The sequence below is a fragment of the Oncorhynchus nerka genome, linkage group LG13, assembly GCF_034236695.1.
Source record: "Oncorhynchus nerka isolate Pitt River linkage group LG13, Oner_Uvic_2.0, whole genome shotgun sequence".
Classification (NCBI taxonomy): Eukaryota; Metazoa; Chordata; class Actinopteri; order Salmoniformes; family Salmonidae; genus Oncorhynchus; species Oncorhynchus nerka.
In genome coordinates, this window is record NC_088408.1 from 102955872 (window position 1) to 102972189 (window position 16318).

The following is a 16318-nucleotide window of genomic DNA, read 5'->3' on the forward strand; positions in this document are numbered from 1 at the left end:
TGAAATGCTGAATACAACAGGTGTAGTAGACCTTACTGTGAAATGCTGAATACAACAGGTGTAGACCTCACAGTGAAATGCTGAATACAACAGGTGTAGTAGACCTCACAGTGAAATGCTGAATACAACAGGTGTAGTGAAATGCTGAATACAACAGGTGTAGTAGACCTTACAGTGAAATGCTGAATACAACAGGTGTAGTAGACCTTACAGTGAAATGCTGAATACAACAGGTGTAGTAGACCTTCACAGTGAAATGCTGAATACAACAGGTGTGAAATAGACCTCACAGTGAAATGCTGAATACAACAGGTGTAGTAGACCTTACAGTGAAATGCTGAATACAACAGGTGTAGTAGACCTTACAGTGAAATGCTGAATACAGACCTTACAGTGAAATGCTGTACAACAGGTGTAGTAGACCTCACAGTGAAATGCTGAATACAACAGGTGTAGTAGACCTTACAGTGAAAGTGACAATAGACCTTTCAGTGAAATACAACAGGTGTAGACCTCACAGTGAAATGCTGAATACAACAGGTGTAGTAGACCTTACAGTGAAATGCTGAATTCAACAGGTGTAGTAGACCTCACAGTGAAATGCTTACTTACAAGGCCTTAACTCTATTTCTTAAAACCGCATTGTTGGTTAAGAAAATATTTACTAAATAAAGTTTTTAAAAATTATAATAAAAATGAGAACAGTCCATGACTTCGGTGACTGGAGTCGGACAATTTTTAGGGCCTTCCTCTGACACCGCCTGGTATAGAGGTCCTGGATGGCAGGAAGCTTGGCCCCACTGATGTGCACGGTTGTATGCACTACTCTCTGTAGCGCCTTATGGTCAGATGCCGAGAAGTTGCCAAACCAGGCGGTGATGTAACCATATTCTCGATGGTGCAGCTGTTGAACTTTTTGAGGCTCTGGGGACCCATGGTAAAAAAAAAAATGTACGTCACCTTTTATTTAACCAGGTAGGTCAGATCACCTTTATTTAACCAGGTAGGTCAGATCACCTTTATTCAACCAGGTAGGCCAGATCACCTTTATTTAACCAGGTAGACCAGATCACCTTTATTTAACCAGGTAGGCCAGATCACCTTTTATTTAACCAGGTAGGCCAGATCACCTTTATTTAACCAGGTAGGTCAGATCACTTTTATTTAACCAGGTAGGCCAGATCACCTTTATTCAACCAGGTAGGCCAGATCACCTTTATTTAACCAGGTAGACCAGATCACCTTTATTTAACCAGGTAGACCAGATCACATTCATTTAACCAGGTAGACCAGATCACCTTTATTTAACCAGGTAGAGCAGATCACCTTTATTTAACCAGGTAGGCCAGATCACCTTTATTTAACCAGGTAGACCAGATCACCTTCATTTAACCAGGTAGACCAGATCACCTTTATTTAACTAGGTAGGCCAGATCACCTTTATTTAACCAGGTAGGCCAGATCACCTTTATTTAACCAGGTAGGCCAGATCACCTTTATTTAACCAGGTAGACCAGATCACCTTTATTTAACCAGGTAGGCCAGATCACCTTTATTTAACCAGGTAGGCCAGATCACCTTTATTTAACCAGGTAGGCCAGATCACCTTTTATTTAACCAGGTAGGCCAGATCACCTTTATTTAACCAGGTAGACCAGATCACCTTTATTTAACCAGGTAGGCCAGATCACCTTTATTTAACCAGGTAGGCCAGATCACCTTTATTTAACCAGGTAGGCCAGATCACCTTTATTTAACCAGGTAGACCAGATCACCTTTATTTAACCAGGTAGGCCAGATCACCTTTTATTTAACCAGGTAGGCCAGATCACCTTTTATTTAACCAGGTAGGCCAGATCACCTTTATTTAACTAGGTAGGCCAGATCACCTTTATTTAACCAGGTAGGCCAGATCACCTTTATTTAACCAGGTAGGCCAGATCACCTTTATTTAACCAGGTAGACCAGATCACCTTTATTTAACCAGGTAGGCCAGATCACCTTTATTTAACCAGGTAGGCCAGATCACCTTTTATTTAACCAGGTAGGCCAGATCACCTTTATTTAACCAGGTAGACCAGATCACCTTTATTTAACCAGGTAGGCCAGATCACCTTTATTTAACCAGGTAGGCCAGATCACCTTTATTTAACCAGGTAGGCCAGATCACCTTTATTTAACCAGGTAGGCCAGATCACCTTTATTTAACCAGGTAGACCAGATCACCTTTATTTAACCAGGTAGGCCAGATCACCTTTATTTAACCAGGTAGGCCAGATCACCTTTATTTAACCAGGTAGGCCAGATCACCTTTATTTAACCAGGTAGGCCAGATCACCTTTATTTAACCAGGTAGACCAGATCACCTTTATTTAACCAGGTAGGCCAGATCACCTTTATTTAACCAGGTAGGCCAGATCACCTTTATTTAACCAGGTAGGCCAGATCACCTTTATTTAACCAGGTAGGCCAGATCACCTTTATTCAACCAGGTAGGCTAGTTGAGAACAAGTTCTCATTTACAACTGCGACCTGGCCAAGATAAAGCAAAGCAGTGTGACACAAACAACAACAACAGAGTTACACATGGAATAAACAAACATTTTTCCCTGAAATATCCTAAGGGGGAAAATGACAGTAGTTTTCTGTTACAGTGTGACCCTGTTCTCATGTAGCTGTTGAAGGAATTATGGAACACACACACACACACACAATCCCCAGTCGAATGCCATTTAAAGTTTATTGTGATATCTGATCATTTTACAATACAGTGAAAACATACATACAGAACGCAAAATAAATTGTAGTCAAGTAAAAAGAAAGCATATATAATGTGTTTGAATAAAGAAAAAGAGAACCAGGCACGACTTAATACAGCCATTATAAATACAGCAAACTTTAGACCTATTTTCAGTTGAACAATTTTAAAACATTTATCAAACGTTACAATCTTTTCCTTTGTATACCTATCATATAGTTTTAATCATCTCTTCTCAGGGATAATAAACATCTCCAATACCTATCTCGTCATCAGCTCTCTGTTCCAACGTCCCAAACGGGACCCTAATCCCTATAATACTTTATAGAGTAGAGCAAATAGGTAGGGAATGTGATTTGGGACACAGCCTGTGGTAATATCACAGCAAATGACTGGCTTTTGGACATTATTTCTGAAAGAAGTTCCAGAATACAGAACAACTGTAGAACGTTCTACAGAATGATCGAGAACCTTCTAGAGAACTAGTGAGAAGTCACACCTGACAGGTTCCGGAATAAGTTTTGGTTTTTTGTTACGAGTGGTCTGAATCTCCAGGAGTCTGAAAGCTCTAACAGACAACATCCACCACGCCTGTCTGATTGGCTCTTTAGCTTTAGTTGTGACACCAGTTCTCTAGAAATCTAGTAACAATGTTATATTTGGTATAAACTGACAGTGACACTGGTGACTGTTTTTCCTGTGTGCTAGTTGGATTAACGAGAGAGTGAGTGAGAGAGAGAGAGAGACAGAGAGAGAGAGAGAGAGAGAGAGAGAGAGAGAGAGAGAGAGACAAAGAGAGAGAGAGAGAGAGAGAGAGAGAACAAAGAGAGAGAGAGAGACAGAGAGAGAGAGAGAGAGAGAGAGAGAGAGAGACAGAGAGAGACAAAGAGAGAGAGAGAGAGAGAGACAGAGAGAGACAAAGAGAGAGAGAGAGAGAGAGACAGAGAGAGACAAAGAGAGAGAGAGAGAGAGAGAGAGAGAGAGAGAGAGAGAGAGAGAGAGAGAGAGAGACAGAGAGAGAGAGAGAGAGAGAGAGAGAGAGAGAGAGAGAGAGACAAAGAGAGAGAGAGAGACAGAGAGAGAGAGAGAGAGAGAGAGAGAGAGACAGAGAGAGAGAGAGAGACAGAGAGAGAGAGAGAGAGACAAGAGAGAGAGAGAGAGAGAGAGAGAGAGAGAGAGAGAGAGACAAAGAGAGAGAGAGAGACAGAGAGAGAGAGAGAGAGAGAGAGACAGAGAGAGAGAGAGAGAGACAGAGAGAGAGAGAGAGAGACAAAGAGAGAGAGAGAGAGAGAGAGAGAGAGAGACAAAAGAGAGAGAGAGAGAGAGAGAGAGACAAAGAGAGAGAGAGAGAGACAGAGAGAGAGAGACAGAGAGAGAGAGAGAGAGACAGAGAGAGAGAGAGAGAGAGAGACAGAGAGAGAGAGAGAGAGAGAGAGAGAGAGACAGAGAGAGAGAGAGAGAGAGAGAGAGAGAGAGAGAGAGAGAGACAAAGAGAGAGAGAGAGGGAGAGAGAGAGAGAGAGAGAGAGAGAGAGAGAGAGAGAGAGACAGAGAGAGAGAGAGAGAGAGACAGAGAGAGAGAGAGAGAGACAGAGAGAGAGAGAAGGTGTATACATGGGATATTGATTGTTGGAAAGAAAGAAAGAACCTAGGTCAACGCTCTTCTGTTCTGTAAATTTGAGGGATTATCCAGCTCCCCATATACTCCTACAGTGGACAGAGCTCAGCGCAGGTCAGACATTAGGGCCCTAGAGGCCAAACCAGGGTTTAATGGACCTTTCACCCCAGCCCTACCCAGCAGGACCTAAACACACACAGAGTAAAATAATACCATTTCTAAAGAAATTCTTCAGCTGGCCATCAAGCCCCCAGATCGCTGGGAGAGGGGGAGACATAAACCCCCCAGATCGCTAGGAGAGGGGGAGACATAAACCCCCCAGATCGCTAGGAGAGGGGGAGACATAAACCCCCCAGATCGCTAGGAGAGGGGGAGACATAAACCCCCCAGATCGCTAGGAGAGGGGGAGACATAAACCCCCCAGATCGCTAGGAGAGGGGGAGACATAAACCCCCCAGATCGCTAGGAGAGGGGGAGACATAAACCCCCCAGATCGCTAGGAGAGGGGGAGACATAAACCCCCCAGATCGCTGGGAGAGGGGAGACATAAACCCCCCAGATCACTGGGAGAGGGGGAGACATAAACCCCCCAGATCGCTAGGAGAGGGGGAGACATAAACCCCCCAGATCGCTAGGAGAGGGGGAGACATAAACCCCCCAGATCGCTAGGAGAGGGGGAGACATAAACCCCCAGATCACTGGGAGAGGGGGAGACATAAACCCCCCAGATCACTGGGAGAGGAGAGACATAAACCCCCCAGATCACTGGGAGAGGGGGAGACATAAACCCCAGCTGGCCATCAAGCCCCCAGATCGCTGGGAGAGGGGAGACATAAACCCCCCAGAACGCTGGGAGAGGGGGAGACATAAACCCCCCAGATCACTGGGAGAGGGGAGACATAAACCCCCCAGATCACTGGGAGAGGGGAGACATAAACCCCCCAGATCACTGGGAGAGGGGGAGACATAAACCCCCCAGATCACTGGGAGAGGGGAGACATAAACCCCCCAGATTGCTGGGAGAGGGGGAGACATAAACCCCCCAGATCGCTGGGAGAGGGGGAGACATAAACAAACGGATGCAAAAAGAAAACGAGGAAAATATATAATCACCTTAAACGTAAAATGCAAAATAAGAGGAAAAACACACACGCGCGTGTTTACAGCCAGAGGTACAGTTAAATTCAAAGAAGTAAAGGAGCCAATAGAAACCTTCAATATATTCCTCTATATACAGAGTGTAACAGGTCTGTAGTGTAACAGGTCTGTACTGTACTGGTTTTATATATTCAAGTAGGAGATCTCTAACCATCCAAGTCGGGTCAGGTTTGCATTGCCCTTGTCTTACGGGTTAATAATAGGTCATGTGACCTGACTGACCTGGTGACCAATGTGAGCGATCGCACCTCATTCTAAAAACCCCAACCCTCCCCCTACCTGCTACGACACCAATATAGATGATTATCGATGTCTGATTCCCCCCCCCCACATCCATCCCCACACCGGTACGTGTAGCCTATATATAATCTACTATTCTTGAGGCACAGCAGCCATTGAACGTTCAGTTTTCACCCGTAAAGTATTTATCTATCAATCTATCTATTTGGTATCTATCGATGTGGGTTTGAGCTTTTTTTTGGTGGCTCGTAGTTTAGAGTTGTGCACGGCACAACACAGGAGAAAGTCATGAGAAAATAGGAAGAGAGGCACACGATTCATTCAGCTTAGAGGCAAACTAACGACGAGGACGAGAACACAGAGAGAGAGAAGCAACCGTGCGCCAGGCATAAAGTGCAAAAAAAAAGATCTCCAGAACGAAGGGAAGAGAAAGGATGAAGGATTGTAATTTCTCTCATAGCAGCAAAGAATTGCAATGAACATTATTATTTAGTTTTCTGTGGAAAAGGGGGAACATTGTTCATGCCGAGGATGTTCAAGGTGATTTAAAGTGAATCGGGATTTAGGTCGGATCACCGATTGGGGAAGCATAGGAACGAGTAAAGCAGGATTGGGGAAGCGTAGGAACGAGTAAAGCAGGATTGGGGAAGCATAGGAACGAGTAAAGCAGGATTGGGGAAGCATAGGAACGAGTAAAGCAGGATTGGTGACGTGTAGGAACGAGTAAAGCAGGATTGGGGAAGCATAGGAACGAGTAAAGCAGGATTGGGGAAGCATAGGAACGAGTAAAGCAGGATTGGGGAAGCGTAGGAACGAGTAAAACAGGATTGGGGAAGCATAGGAACGAGTAAAGCAGGATTGGTGACGTGTAGGAACGAGTAAAGCAGGATTGGGGAAGCATAGGAACGAGTAAAGCAGGATTGGGGACGCATAGGAACGAGTAAAGCAGGATTGGGGACGCATAGAAACGAGTAAAGCAGCGATATTTAATTGATCTAATAACTAATAGGGGGATGATCTAGCCAGCAACCCCTCAATATCATTCAGCATCTCATACAATCTTTTAATCATCGGAGGAAAGGCCTTAAAAGAGACAGATAGACAGACATTTTGCCTCTAAACATATGAACCAAAGGCCTCTGCAAAGTACAAACTAAGTATCTGCCTTCCAGTCTGCCACTGTGTTGAAGATGGGCAACACACTAGTAGACATTCTGCTCATATACATACAATACATGATACTGTATATGTACAGGGAGCTGACAGAATAATGGAAACACTGGAGGAAATGAGGGATTGAAAGCTGGTGTTTCCTGAGTTAATTAAGCAATTAACATCCCATCATGCTTAGGGTGAAAAACCATATGTCGTGGCCGTCTCAGTCACCAGATCTCAACCCAATTGAACACTTCTGGAGCGACACCTGAGACGGCGTTTTTCACCACCATCAACAAAAAAAACACAAAATGATGGGAATTTCTGGTGGAAGAATGGCGTCTCATCCCTCCATTAGAGTTCCAGACACTTGTAGAATTCATGCCAAGATGGACTGAAGCTGTTCTGATTGGTGGAGGCCCAACGCCCTATTGAGACGCTATATGTTGGTGTTTCCTTTACTTTGGCAGTTACCTGTATATATGATGGTTAGTTTAGTTCAGGTTGTAACACAATGGGTGTGTTCTGTGGTTGTCAAGCCTGTTCTAGGCTGTGTCCCAAATTGCACCCTATTCCCTACATAGTGCTCTACTTTAGACCAGGGCCCATAGGGTAGTGCACCAAGGCAGAGAGTGCCATTTGGGAAACATAGTCCTCCCTCTATCTCCTCTGGTAAACCTTATCTAATAGTACAGTTGCTATATGGAGCCAGCCACAATGCTGTTGGGTAAAACACATCTATCTACATATAATATCAATCTATCCCCGCCTCTCTGCTCGGGGTACGTTTTGGGGTGTTACCGGGACTTTACCGGGCACGTTTGTGGTTAGCGGTTACCGGACGTCCCACACAGTGAAGTCGCCATTAAAGATCAAAGACTGGAATAAAAATATTGAAAAATAAAAATATTCACGAATAAATCAAAGATTAAAACACAAGGAGAACCCCCCCCCTCCCCCCCCCTGTGCCACCCTGTCCCCTTCCCTCCTGCAACACCTCCTCTTCCTCCCGGGTCAGAGGAGGAAGAGGGTAGTAGAACGTTATCATGTTATCCTCTCTCTCACATCGCCATGGCAGCCGTGTAACTAAGTGCCAACGCCAGTGAGGTGGGTGGGGCCTGGTTGATGAAGGAGGAGCCAATTCAAGTCCAGCTGTCTGTCATTGGCTGGTGAGATCACATGGTCTTCACTGAAGGTCCAACCCCCAATAGGCTAGTCATCTCTCCAGTTCAACAGCATCATGTTCAGTTTCACAACCAGCAGGGACTGTGTGTGTGTGGGTGTGTTTTTGTGTGTGTTAGGAGGGGGCGGCACGGTGGGTGGTTGATGGTGATTGGTTGTCGCTCTGTGAAGTCTGATAGATCCAGAGCTCTGATAGGTCAGAGGTCATTAAAGGGCCGGAGACAGGAAGTGATGTCACTCCCAGCCATTGTCTTTAATCATGTGAGCCAGCTCGATGATGAACTTCCCCTCCTTGTACTTCTGACTGCTCTCAAATGCATGTTCCTGCAACACAACATGCTGTCAGTCAACAACAACATCAAAAACAACAACAACAACAACAACACCACAAACATGTAGGTTTAGAGAATGTATGTAAACGATCAACATTGTTGACTGCCGTTCCAGATTTCCTGTGGGCTGTTTTTAAGGCCAGGCACAACAGACTGAAATTAACATTTTGCATAAATGTTTCGATTTGTTGGTATTTTGGTCTATTTAATATTAGTATTTTCGAAAAGTTGTCAAACTTGATGAAAATGTATATTTTCTTTAGTTAATCACGGCCGTCATTAACATTTAATACAATTTTAACCACTTTATAATGGACATACATCGACCATTTCATAGCTCACTACATTAAGTTACACATCATTTTTACACATACATCAAGCCCATTTCATAGAGAATGTTACAAACTGGACTACATTTAGTAATTTACTTTGAAGAGATGGTGACTGGGTCTGAATAGGCTTTTGGAAGTCTTAATTCAGTGTACTTGTCTTTAACGGCCATTTCCCAGAAAGCCAGACTCTCTCCACACGCCAACTAATTTTACACAGCTTCAGAAGCATGTTCATTCACCAAATGTAGTTTTATCGTTAGAACACAAATATTGGGCGGCAGGGTTAGAGCGTTGGGCTAGTAACCGGAAGGTTCCAAGTTCAAACCCCCGAGCTGACAAGGTACAAATCTGTCGTTCTGCCCCTGAACAGGCAGTTAACCCACTTCCTAGGCTGTCATTGAAAATAAGAATTTGTTCTTAACTGACTTGCCTTGTAAAATAAAGGTAAAATAAAAAAAATAAAACACAATGTGTAAAGTGTTAGTCTCATGTTCCATAAGCTGAAATAAAATATCCCAGAAATGTTCCATATGTACGAAAAGCTTATTTCTCCCACAAATTTAGTTTACATCCCTGTTAATTTCTCCTTTGACAAGATAATCCATCCACCTAACAGGTGTGGCATATTAAGAAGCTGATTAAACCACTTTATCATTACATAGGTGCACCTTATGCTGGGGGACAATAAAAGGCCACTCTAAAATGTGCAGTTTTGTCACACAACACAATTCCACAGATGTCTCAAGTTTTAACGGAGTGTGCAATTGGCATGCTGACTGCAGGAATGTCCACTAAGAGCTGTTGCCAGAGAATTGAATGTTAATTCAAGCCTCTTCCAATGTCGTTTTAGAGAATTTGGCAGTACGTCCAACCGGCATCACAACCGTAGACCACGTGTAACCATGCCAACCCAGGACCTCCACAACCGTAGACCACGTGTAACCATGCCAACCCAGGACCTCCACAACCGTAGACCACATGTAACCACGCCAACCCAGGACCTCCACAACCGTAGACCACGTGTAACCACGCCAACCCAGGACCTCCACATCCGGCTTCTTCACCTGCGGGATCGTCTGAGACCAGCCACCTGGACAGCTGATGATACTGTGGGTTTGCACAAACCAAAGATTTTCTGTACAAACTGTCAGAAACGGGAAGCTCATCTGCTCGTCATCCTCACCAGGGTCTTGAAGTTCGGCGTTGTAACTGACTTCAGTGGGCAAATGTTCACCTTCGATGGCCACTGGCCTCGCTGGAGAAGTGTGTTCTTCACGGATGAATCCTGGTTTCAACTGTACCTGGCAGACAGCGTGTATGTCATCGTGGGCGAGCGGTTTGCTGATGTCAACGTTGTGAACAGAGAGCCCCATGGTGGAGGTGAGGTTATGGTATGGTGTTTACTGATGTCAACGTTGTGAACAGAGTGCCCCATGGTGGTGGTGGGGTTATGGTCTGGTGTTTACTGATGTCAACGTTGTGAACAGAGGGCCCCATGGTGGTGGTGGGGTTATGGTATGGTGGTGGTGGGGTTATGGTATGGTGTTTACTGATGTCAACGTTGTGAACAGAGGGTCCCATGGTGACGGTGGGGTTATGGTATGGTGTTTGCTGATGTCAACGTTGTGAACAGAGAGCCCCATGGTGGAGGTGAGGTTATGGTATGGTGTTTGCTGATGTCAACGTTGTGAACAGAGTGCCCCATGGTGGAGGTGAGGTTATGGTATGGTGTTTGCTGATGTCAACGTTGTGAACAGAGGGTCCCATGGTGGTGGTGGGGTTATGGTCTGGTGTTTGCTGATGTCAACGTTGTGAACAGAGTTCCCCATGGTGGTGGTGGGGTTATGGTCTGGTGGAGGTGAGGTTATGGTATGGTGTTTACTGATGTCAACGTTGTGAACAGAGGGTCCCATGGTGGTGGTGGGGTTATGGTCTGGTGTTTGCTGATGTCAACGTTGTGAACAGAGTGCCCCATGGTGGTGGTGGGGTTATGGTCTGGGCAGGCATAAGCTACGGACAACAAACACAGTTGCATTTTATCGATGGCAATTTGAATGCACAGAGAAACCGTGATGAGATCCTGAGGCCCATCGTCATGCCATTCATCCACTGTCATCGCCTCATGTTTCAGCATGATAATGCACAGAACCTTGTCGCAAGGATCTGGACACAATCACTGGAAGCTGAAAATGTCCCAGTTCTTCCATGGCTCGCCAGACATGTCACCCATTGAGCATGTTTGGGATGCTCTGGATCGAGGTGTACGACAGCATGTCCCAGTTCTTCCATGGCCTTCATACTCAGACATGTCACCCATTGAGCATGTTTGGGATGCTCTGGATCGAGGTGTACGACAGCATGTCCCAGTTCTTCCATGGCCTTCATACTCAGACATGTCACCCATTGAGCATGTTTGGGATGCTCTGGATCAATGTGTACGACAGCGTGTTCCAGTTCCTGCCTAAATCCACCAACTTCTCACAGCCATCGAATAGGAGTGGGGACAACATTCCACAGGCCACAATCAACAGCCTGATCAACTCTATGTGAAGGACATGTGTCACCATGTATGAGGTAAATGGTCACACCAGATACTGACTGGTTTTCATGAGGTAAATGGTCACACCAGATACTGACTGGTTTTCATGAGGTAAATGGTCACACCAGATACTGACTGGTTTTCTGATCCACGACCTTTTGTTTTTTACGGTACAGTGCATTTGCAAAGTATTCAGACCCCTTGACCTTTTCCACAGTCTGTTACATTACAGACGTATTCTAAAATGTTATTATATTATTATTATATTCTAAAATAGATTAAATTGTTTTTTCCCCTCATCAATCTACACACAATACCCCATAACGACAAGGCAAAAAAACGTTTTTTAGAAATGATTGGATATGACGCTTCAAGCTTGGCACACCTGTATTTGGGGAGTTTATCCTATTTTATCCTATTCTTCTCTGCAAATCCTCTCAAGCTCTGTCAAGTTGGATAGGGAGCGTCGCTGCATAGCTATTTTCAGGTCTCTCCAGAGATGTTCGATCGGGTTAAAGTCCATGCTCTGGCTGGGCCACTCAAGGACATTCAGAGACTTGTCCCGAAGCCACTCCTGCGTTGTCTTGGCTGTGTGCTTAGGGTCGTTGTCCTGTTGGAAGGTGAATATTCGCCCCAGTCTGAGGTCTTGAGTGCTCTGGAGCAGGTTTTCAATGATCTCTCTGTACTTTTCTCCGTTCATCTTTCCCTCGATCCTGACTAGTCTCTCAGTCTCTGCCGCTGAAAAACATCCCCACAGCATGATGCTGCCACCACCATGTTTCACTGTAGGGATGGTGCCAGGTTTCCTCCAAATGTGACGCTTGGCATTCAGGCCAAAGAGTTCAATCTTGGTTTCATCAGACCAGAGAGTCCTTTAGGTGCCTTTTGGCAAACTCCAAGTGGGCTGTCATGTGCCTTTTACTAAGGCGTGGCCATTCTACCAAGCCTGATTGGTGGAGTGCTGCCGAGATGGTTGTCTTTCTGGAAGGTTCTCCCATCTCCACAGAGGAACTCTAGAGCTCTCTCAGAGTGACCATCGGGTTCTTGGTCACCTCCCTGACCAAGGCCCTTCTCCCTTATTTGCTCAGTTTTCCCAGGCGGCCAGCTCTAGGAAGAGTCTTGGTGGTTCCAAACTTCTTCCATTTAAGAATGATGGAGGCCACTGTGTTCTTGGGGACCTTCAATGCTGCAGAAATGTGTTGGTACCCTTCCCCAGATCTGTCCCTCGACACAATCCTGTCTCTGAGCTCTACGGAAAATTCCTTCGACCACATGGCTTGGTTTTTGCTCTGATGTGCAATGTCAACTGTGGGACCTTATATAGACAGGTGTGTGCCTTTCCAAATCATGTCCAATCAATTGAATTTACCACAGGTGGACTTCATTCAAGATGTAGAAACATCTCAAGGATGATCAATGGAAACAGGATGCACCAGAGCTCAATTTCGAGTCTCATTGCAAAGGGTCTAAATACTCATGTAAATACGGTATTTCTGTTTTTTATTTTTAATAAATGAGCAAAAATGTCTAAAAACCTGTTTTCTCTTTGTCATTATGGGGTATTGTGATGTCATTATGGGGTATTGTGATGTCATTATGGGGTATTGTGATGTCATTATGGGGTATTGTGATGTCATTATGGGGTATTGTGATGTCACTATGGGGTATTGTGATGTCATTATGGGGTATTGTGATGTCATTATGGGGTATTGTGATGTCATTATGGGGTATTGTGATGTCATTATGGGGTATTGTGATGTCATTATGGGGTATTGTGATGTCATTATGGGGTATTGTGATGTCACTATGGGGTATTGTGATGTCACTATGGGGTATTGTGATGTCATTATGGGGTATTGTGATGTCATTATGGGGTATTGTGATGTCATTATGGGGTATTGTGATGTCACTATGGGGTATTGTGATGTCACTATGGGGTATTGTGATGTCACTATGGGGTATTGTGATGTCATTATGGGGTATTGTGATGTCATTATGGGGTATTGTGATGTCACTATGGGGTATTGTGATGTCATTATGGGGTATTGTGATGTCACTATGGGGTATTGTGATGTCATTATGGGGTATTGTGATGTCACTATGGGGTATTGTGATGTCATTATGGGGTATTGTGATGTCATTATGGGGTATTGTGATGTCACTATGGGGTATTGTGATGTCACTATGGGGTATTGTGATGTCACTATGGGGTATTGTGATGTCATTATGGGGTATTGTGATGCCATTATGGGGTATTGTGATGTCACTATGGGGTATTGTGATGTCACTATGGGGTATTGTGATGTCATTATGGGGTATTGCGATGTCATTATGGGGTATTGTGATGCCATTATGGGGTATTGTGATGTCATTATGGGGTGTTGTGATGTCATTATGGGGTATTGCGATGTCATTATGGGGTATTGCGATGTCATTATGGGGTATTGTGATGCCATTATGGGGTATTGTGATGTCATTATGGGGTATTGTGATGTCACTATGGGGTATTGTGATGTCATTATGGGGTATTGTGATGTCATTATGGGGTATTGTGATGCCATTATGGGGTATTGTGATGTCATTATGGGGTATTGTGATGTCATTATGGGGTATTGTGATGTCATTATGGGGTATTGTGATGTCATTATGGGGTATTGTGATGTCATTATGGGGTATTGTGATGTCATTATGGGGTATTGTGATGCCATTATGGGGTATTGTGATGCCATTATGGGGTATTGTCTGTAGATTGATGAGGATTACATTTTTTATTTAATCCATTTTAGAATAAGGCTGTAACGTAACAAAATGTGGAAAAAAGTCAAGGGGTCTGAATACTTTGCATTGTATCTGTGACCATCAGATGTATATCTGTATTCCCAGTCATGTGAAAGTAGATTAGGACCTAATTAATTTATTTAAATTCCTTATTGGGAAGTGTAACTCAGTAAAATCTTTGATAGTTGTTGGATGTTGTGTTTATATTTTACAGACTTACCAAGAGGGAATTGTTGATTTGTTGCACATTGTTTATTGTAGATAACATTTTATGTATATGTCCTTAGTGTTTTACAGATAGAAGTAGGAAAACAGTATATATCTGTTTTGGACAAGTCCTATAGTGTCTTAAACTAAATAAATATTTTATTTGATTTATTTAGGCTGACTTCGTTCAGTGTCCAAAAAAATGAATTGTGTCGTATGCAAATACGCATATATTTAATTAGATATCGCCTCATTTGTAGGTGACATTTTGTTGAAGCAGTAGGTGTAGTAGGTGTAGTAGGTGTAGTAGATGTAGTAGGTGTAGTAGGTGTAGTAGATGTAGTAGGTGTAGTAGGTGTAGTAGGTGTAGTAGGTGTAGTAGGTAGGTGACATTGTGTTGAAGCAGTAGATGCAGTAGGTGTAGTAGGTGTAGTAGATGTAGTAGGTGTAGTAGGTGTAGTAGGTGTAGTAGATGTAGTAGGTGTAGTAGGTGTAGTAGGTGTAGTAGGTAGGTGACATTGTGTTGAAGCAGTAGATGCAGTAGGTGTAGTAGGTGTAGTAGGTGTAGTAGGTGTAGTAGGTAGGTGACATTGTGTCGAAGCAGTAGATGTAGTAGGTGTAGTAGGTGTAGTAGGTGTAGTAGGTAGGTGACATTGTGTTGAAGCAGTAGATGCAGTAGGTGTAGTAGGTGTAGTAGATGTAGTAGGTGTAGTAGGTGTAGTAGGTGTAGTAGATGTAGTAGGTGTAGTAGGTGTAGTAGGTGTAGTAGGTAGGTGACATTGTGTTGAAGCAGTAGGTGTAGTAGGTGTAGTAGGTGTAGTAGGTGTAGTAGGTATAGTAGGTATAGTAGGTGTAGTAGATGTAGTAGGTGCAGTAGGTGTAGTAGGTGTAGTAGGTATAGTAGGTATAGTAGGTGTAGTAGGTATAGTAGGTGTAGTAGGTGTAGTAGATGTAGTAGGTGTAGTAGATAGGTGACATTTTGTTGAAGCAGTAGGTGTAGTAGGTGCAGTAGGTGTAGTAGGTGCAGTAGGTATAGTAGGTGTAGTAGATGTAGTAGATGTAGTAGGTGTAATAGGTGTAGTAGATATGTGACATTTTGTTGAAGCAGTAGGTGTAGTAGGTGTAGTAGATGTAGTAGGTGTAGTAGGTGTAGTAGGTGCAGTAGATGTAGTAGGTGTAGTAGGTGTAGTAGGTGTAGTAGATGTAGTAGGTGTAGTAGGTGTAGTAGGTGTAGTAGGTGCAGTAGATGTAGTAGATGTAGTAGGTGTAGTAGGTGCAGTAGGTATAGTAGATGTAGTAGATGTAGTAGGTGTAGTAGGTGCAGTAGGTGTAGTAGATGTAGTAGGTGTAGTAGATGTAGTAGGTGTAGTAGGTGTAGTAGGTGTAGTAGATGTAGTAGATGTAGTAGGTGTAGTAGATGTAGTAGGTGTAGTAGGTGTCGTAGATGTAGTAGGTAGGTGGCATTTTGTTGAAGCAGTAGGTGTAGTAGGTGTAGTAGGTGTAGTAGATGTAGTAGGTGCAGTAGATGTAGTAGGTGTAGTAGGTGTTGTAGGTGTAATAGGTGTAGTAGATGTAGTAGGTGTAGTAGATGTAGTAGGTGTAGTAGATGTAGTAGGTGTAGTAGGTGTTGTAGGTGTAATAGGTGTAATAGGTGTAGTAGATGTAGTAGGTGTAGTAGGTGTAGTAGGTGTAGTAGATGTAGTAGGTGTAGTAGATGTAGTAGGTGTAATAGGTGTAGTAGATGTAATAGGTGTAGTAGATGTAATAGGTGTAGTAGATGTAGTAGGTGTTGTAGGTGTAATAGGTGTAGTAGGTGTAGTAGGTGTAGTAGATGTAGTAGGTGTAGTAGGTGTAATAGGTGCAGTAGGTATAGTAGGTGTAGTAGGTGTAGTAGATGTAGTAGGTATAGTAGGTGTAGTAGGTGTAGTAGATAGGTGACATTTTGTTGAAGCAGTAGGTGTAGTAGGTGTAGTAGGTGTAGTAGGTGTAGTAGATGTAGTAGGTATAGTAGGTGTAGTAG

General features: G+C 43.8%; 1 protein-coding gene across 1 annotated transcript in view; it reads right to left on the reverse strand.

Moving 5' to 3' along the window:
• Nucleotides 1-7887: 7887 nt before the first annotated feature.
• Nucleotides 7888-16318, reverse strand: part of ypel1 (yippee-like 1) — a 33703-nt gene continuing 25272 nt past the window's right edge. The window contains exon 5 of the mRNA XM_065026927.1: nt 7888-8434. Within this exon, the coding sequence (XP_064882999.1) occupies nt 8345-8434 (90 nt within the window). The 3' untranslated portion in view covers nt 7888-8344. The remainder of the gene's footprint in view (nt 8435-16318) is intronic.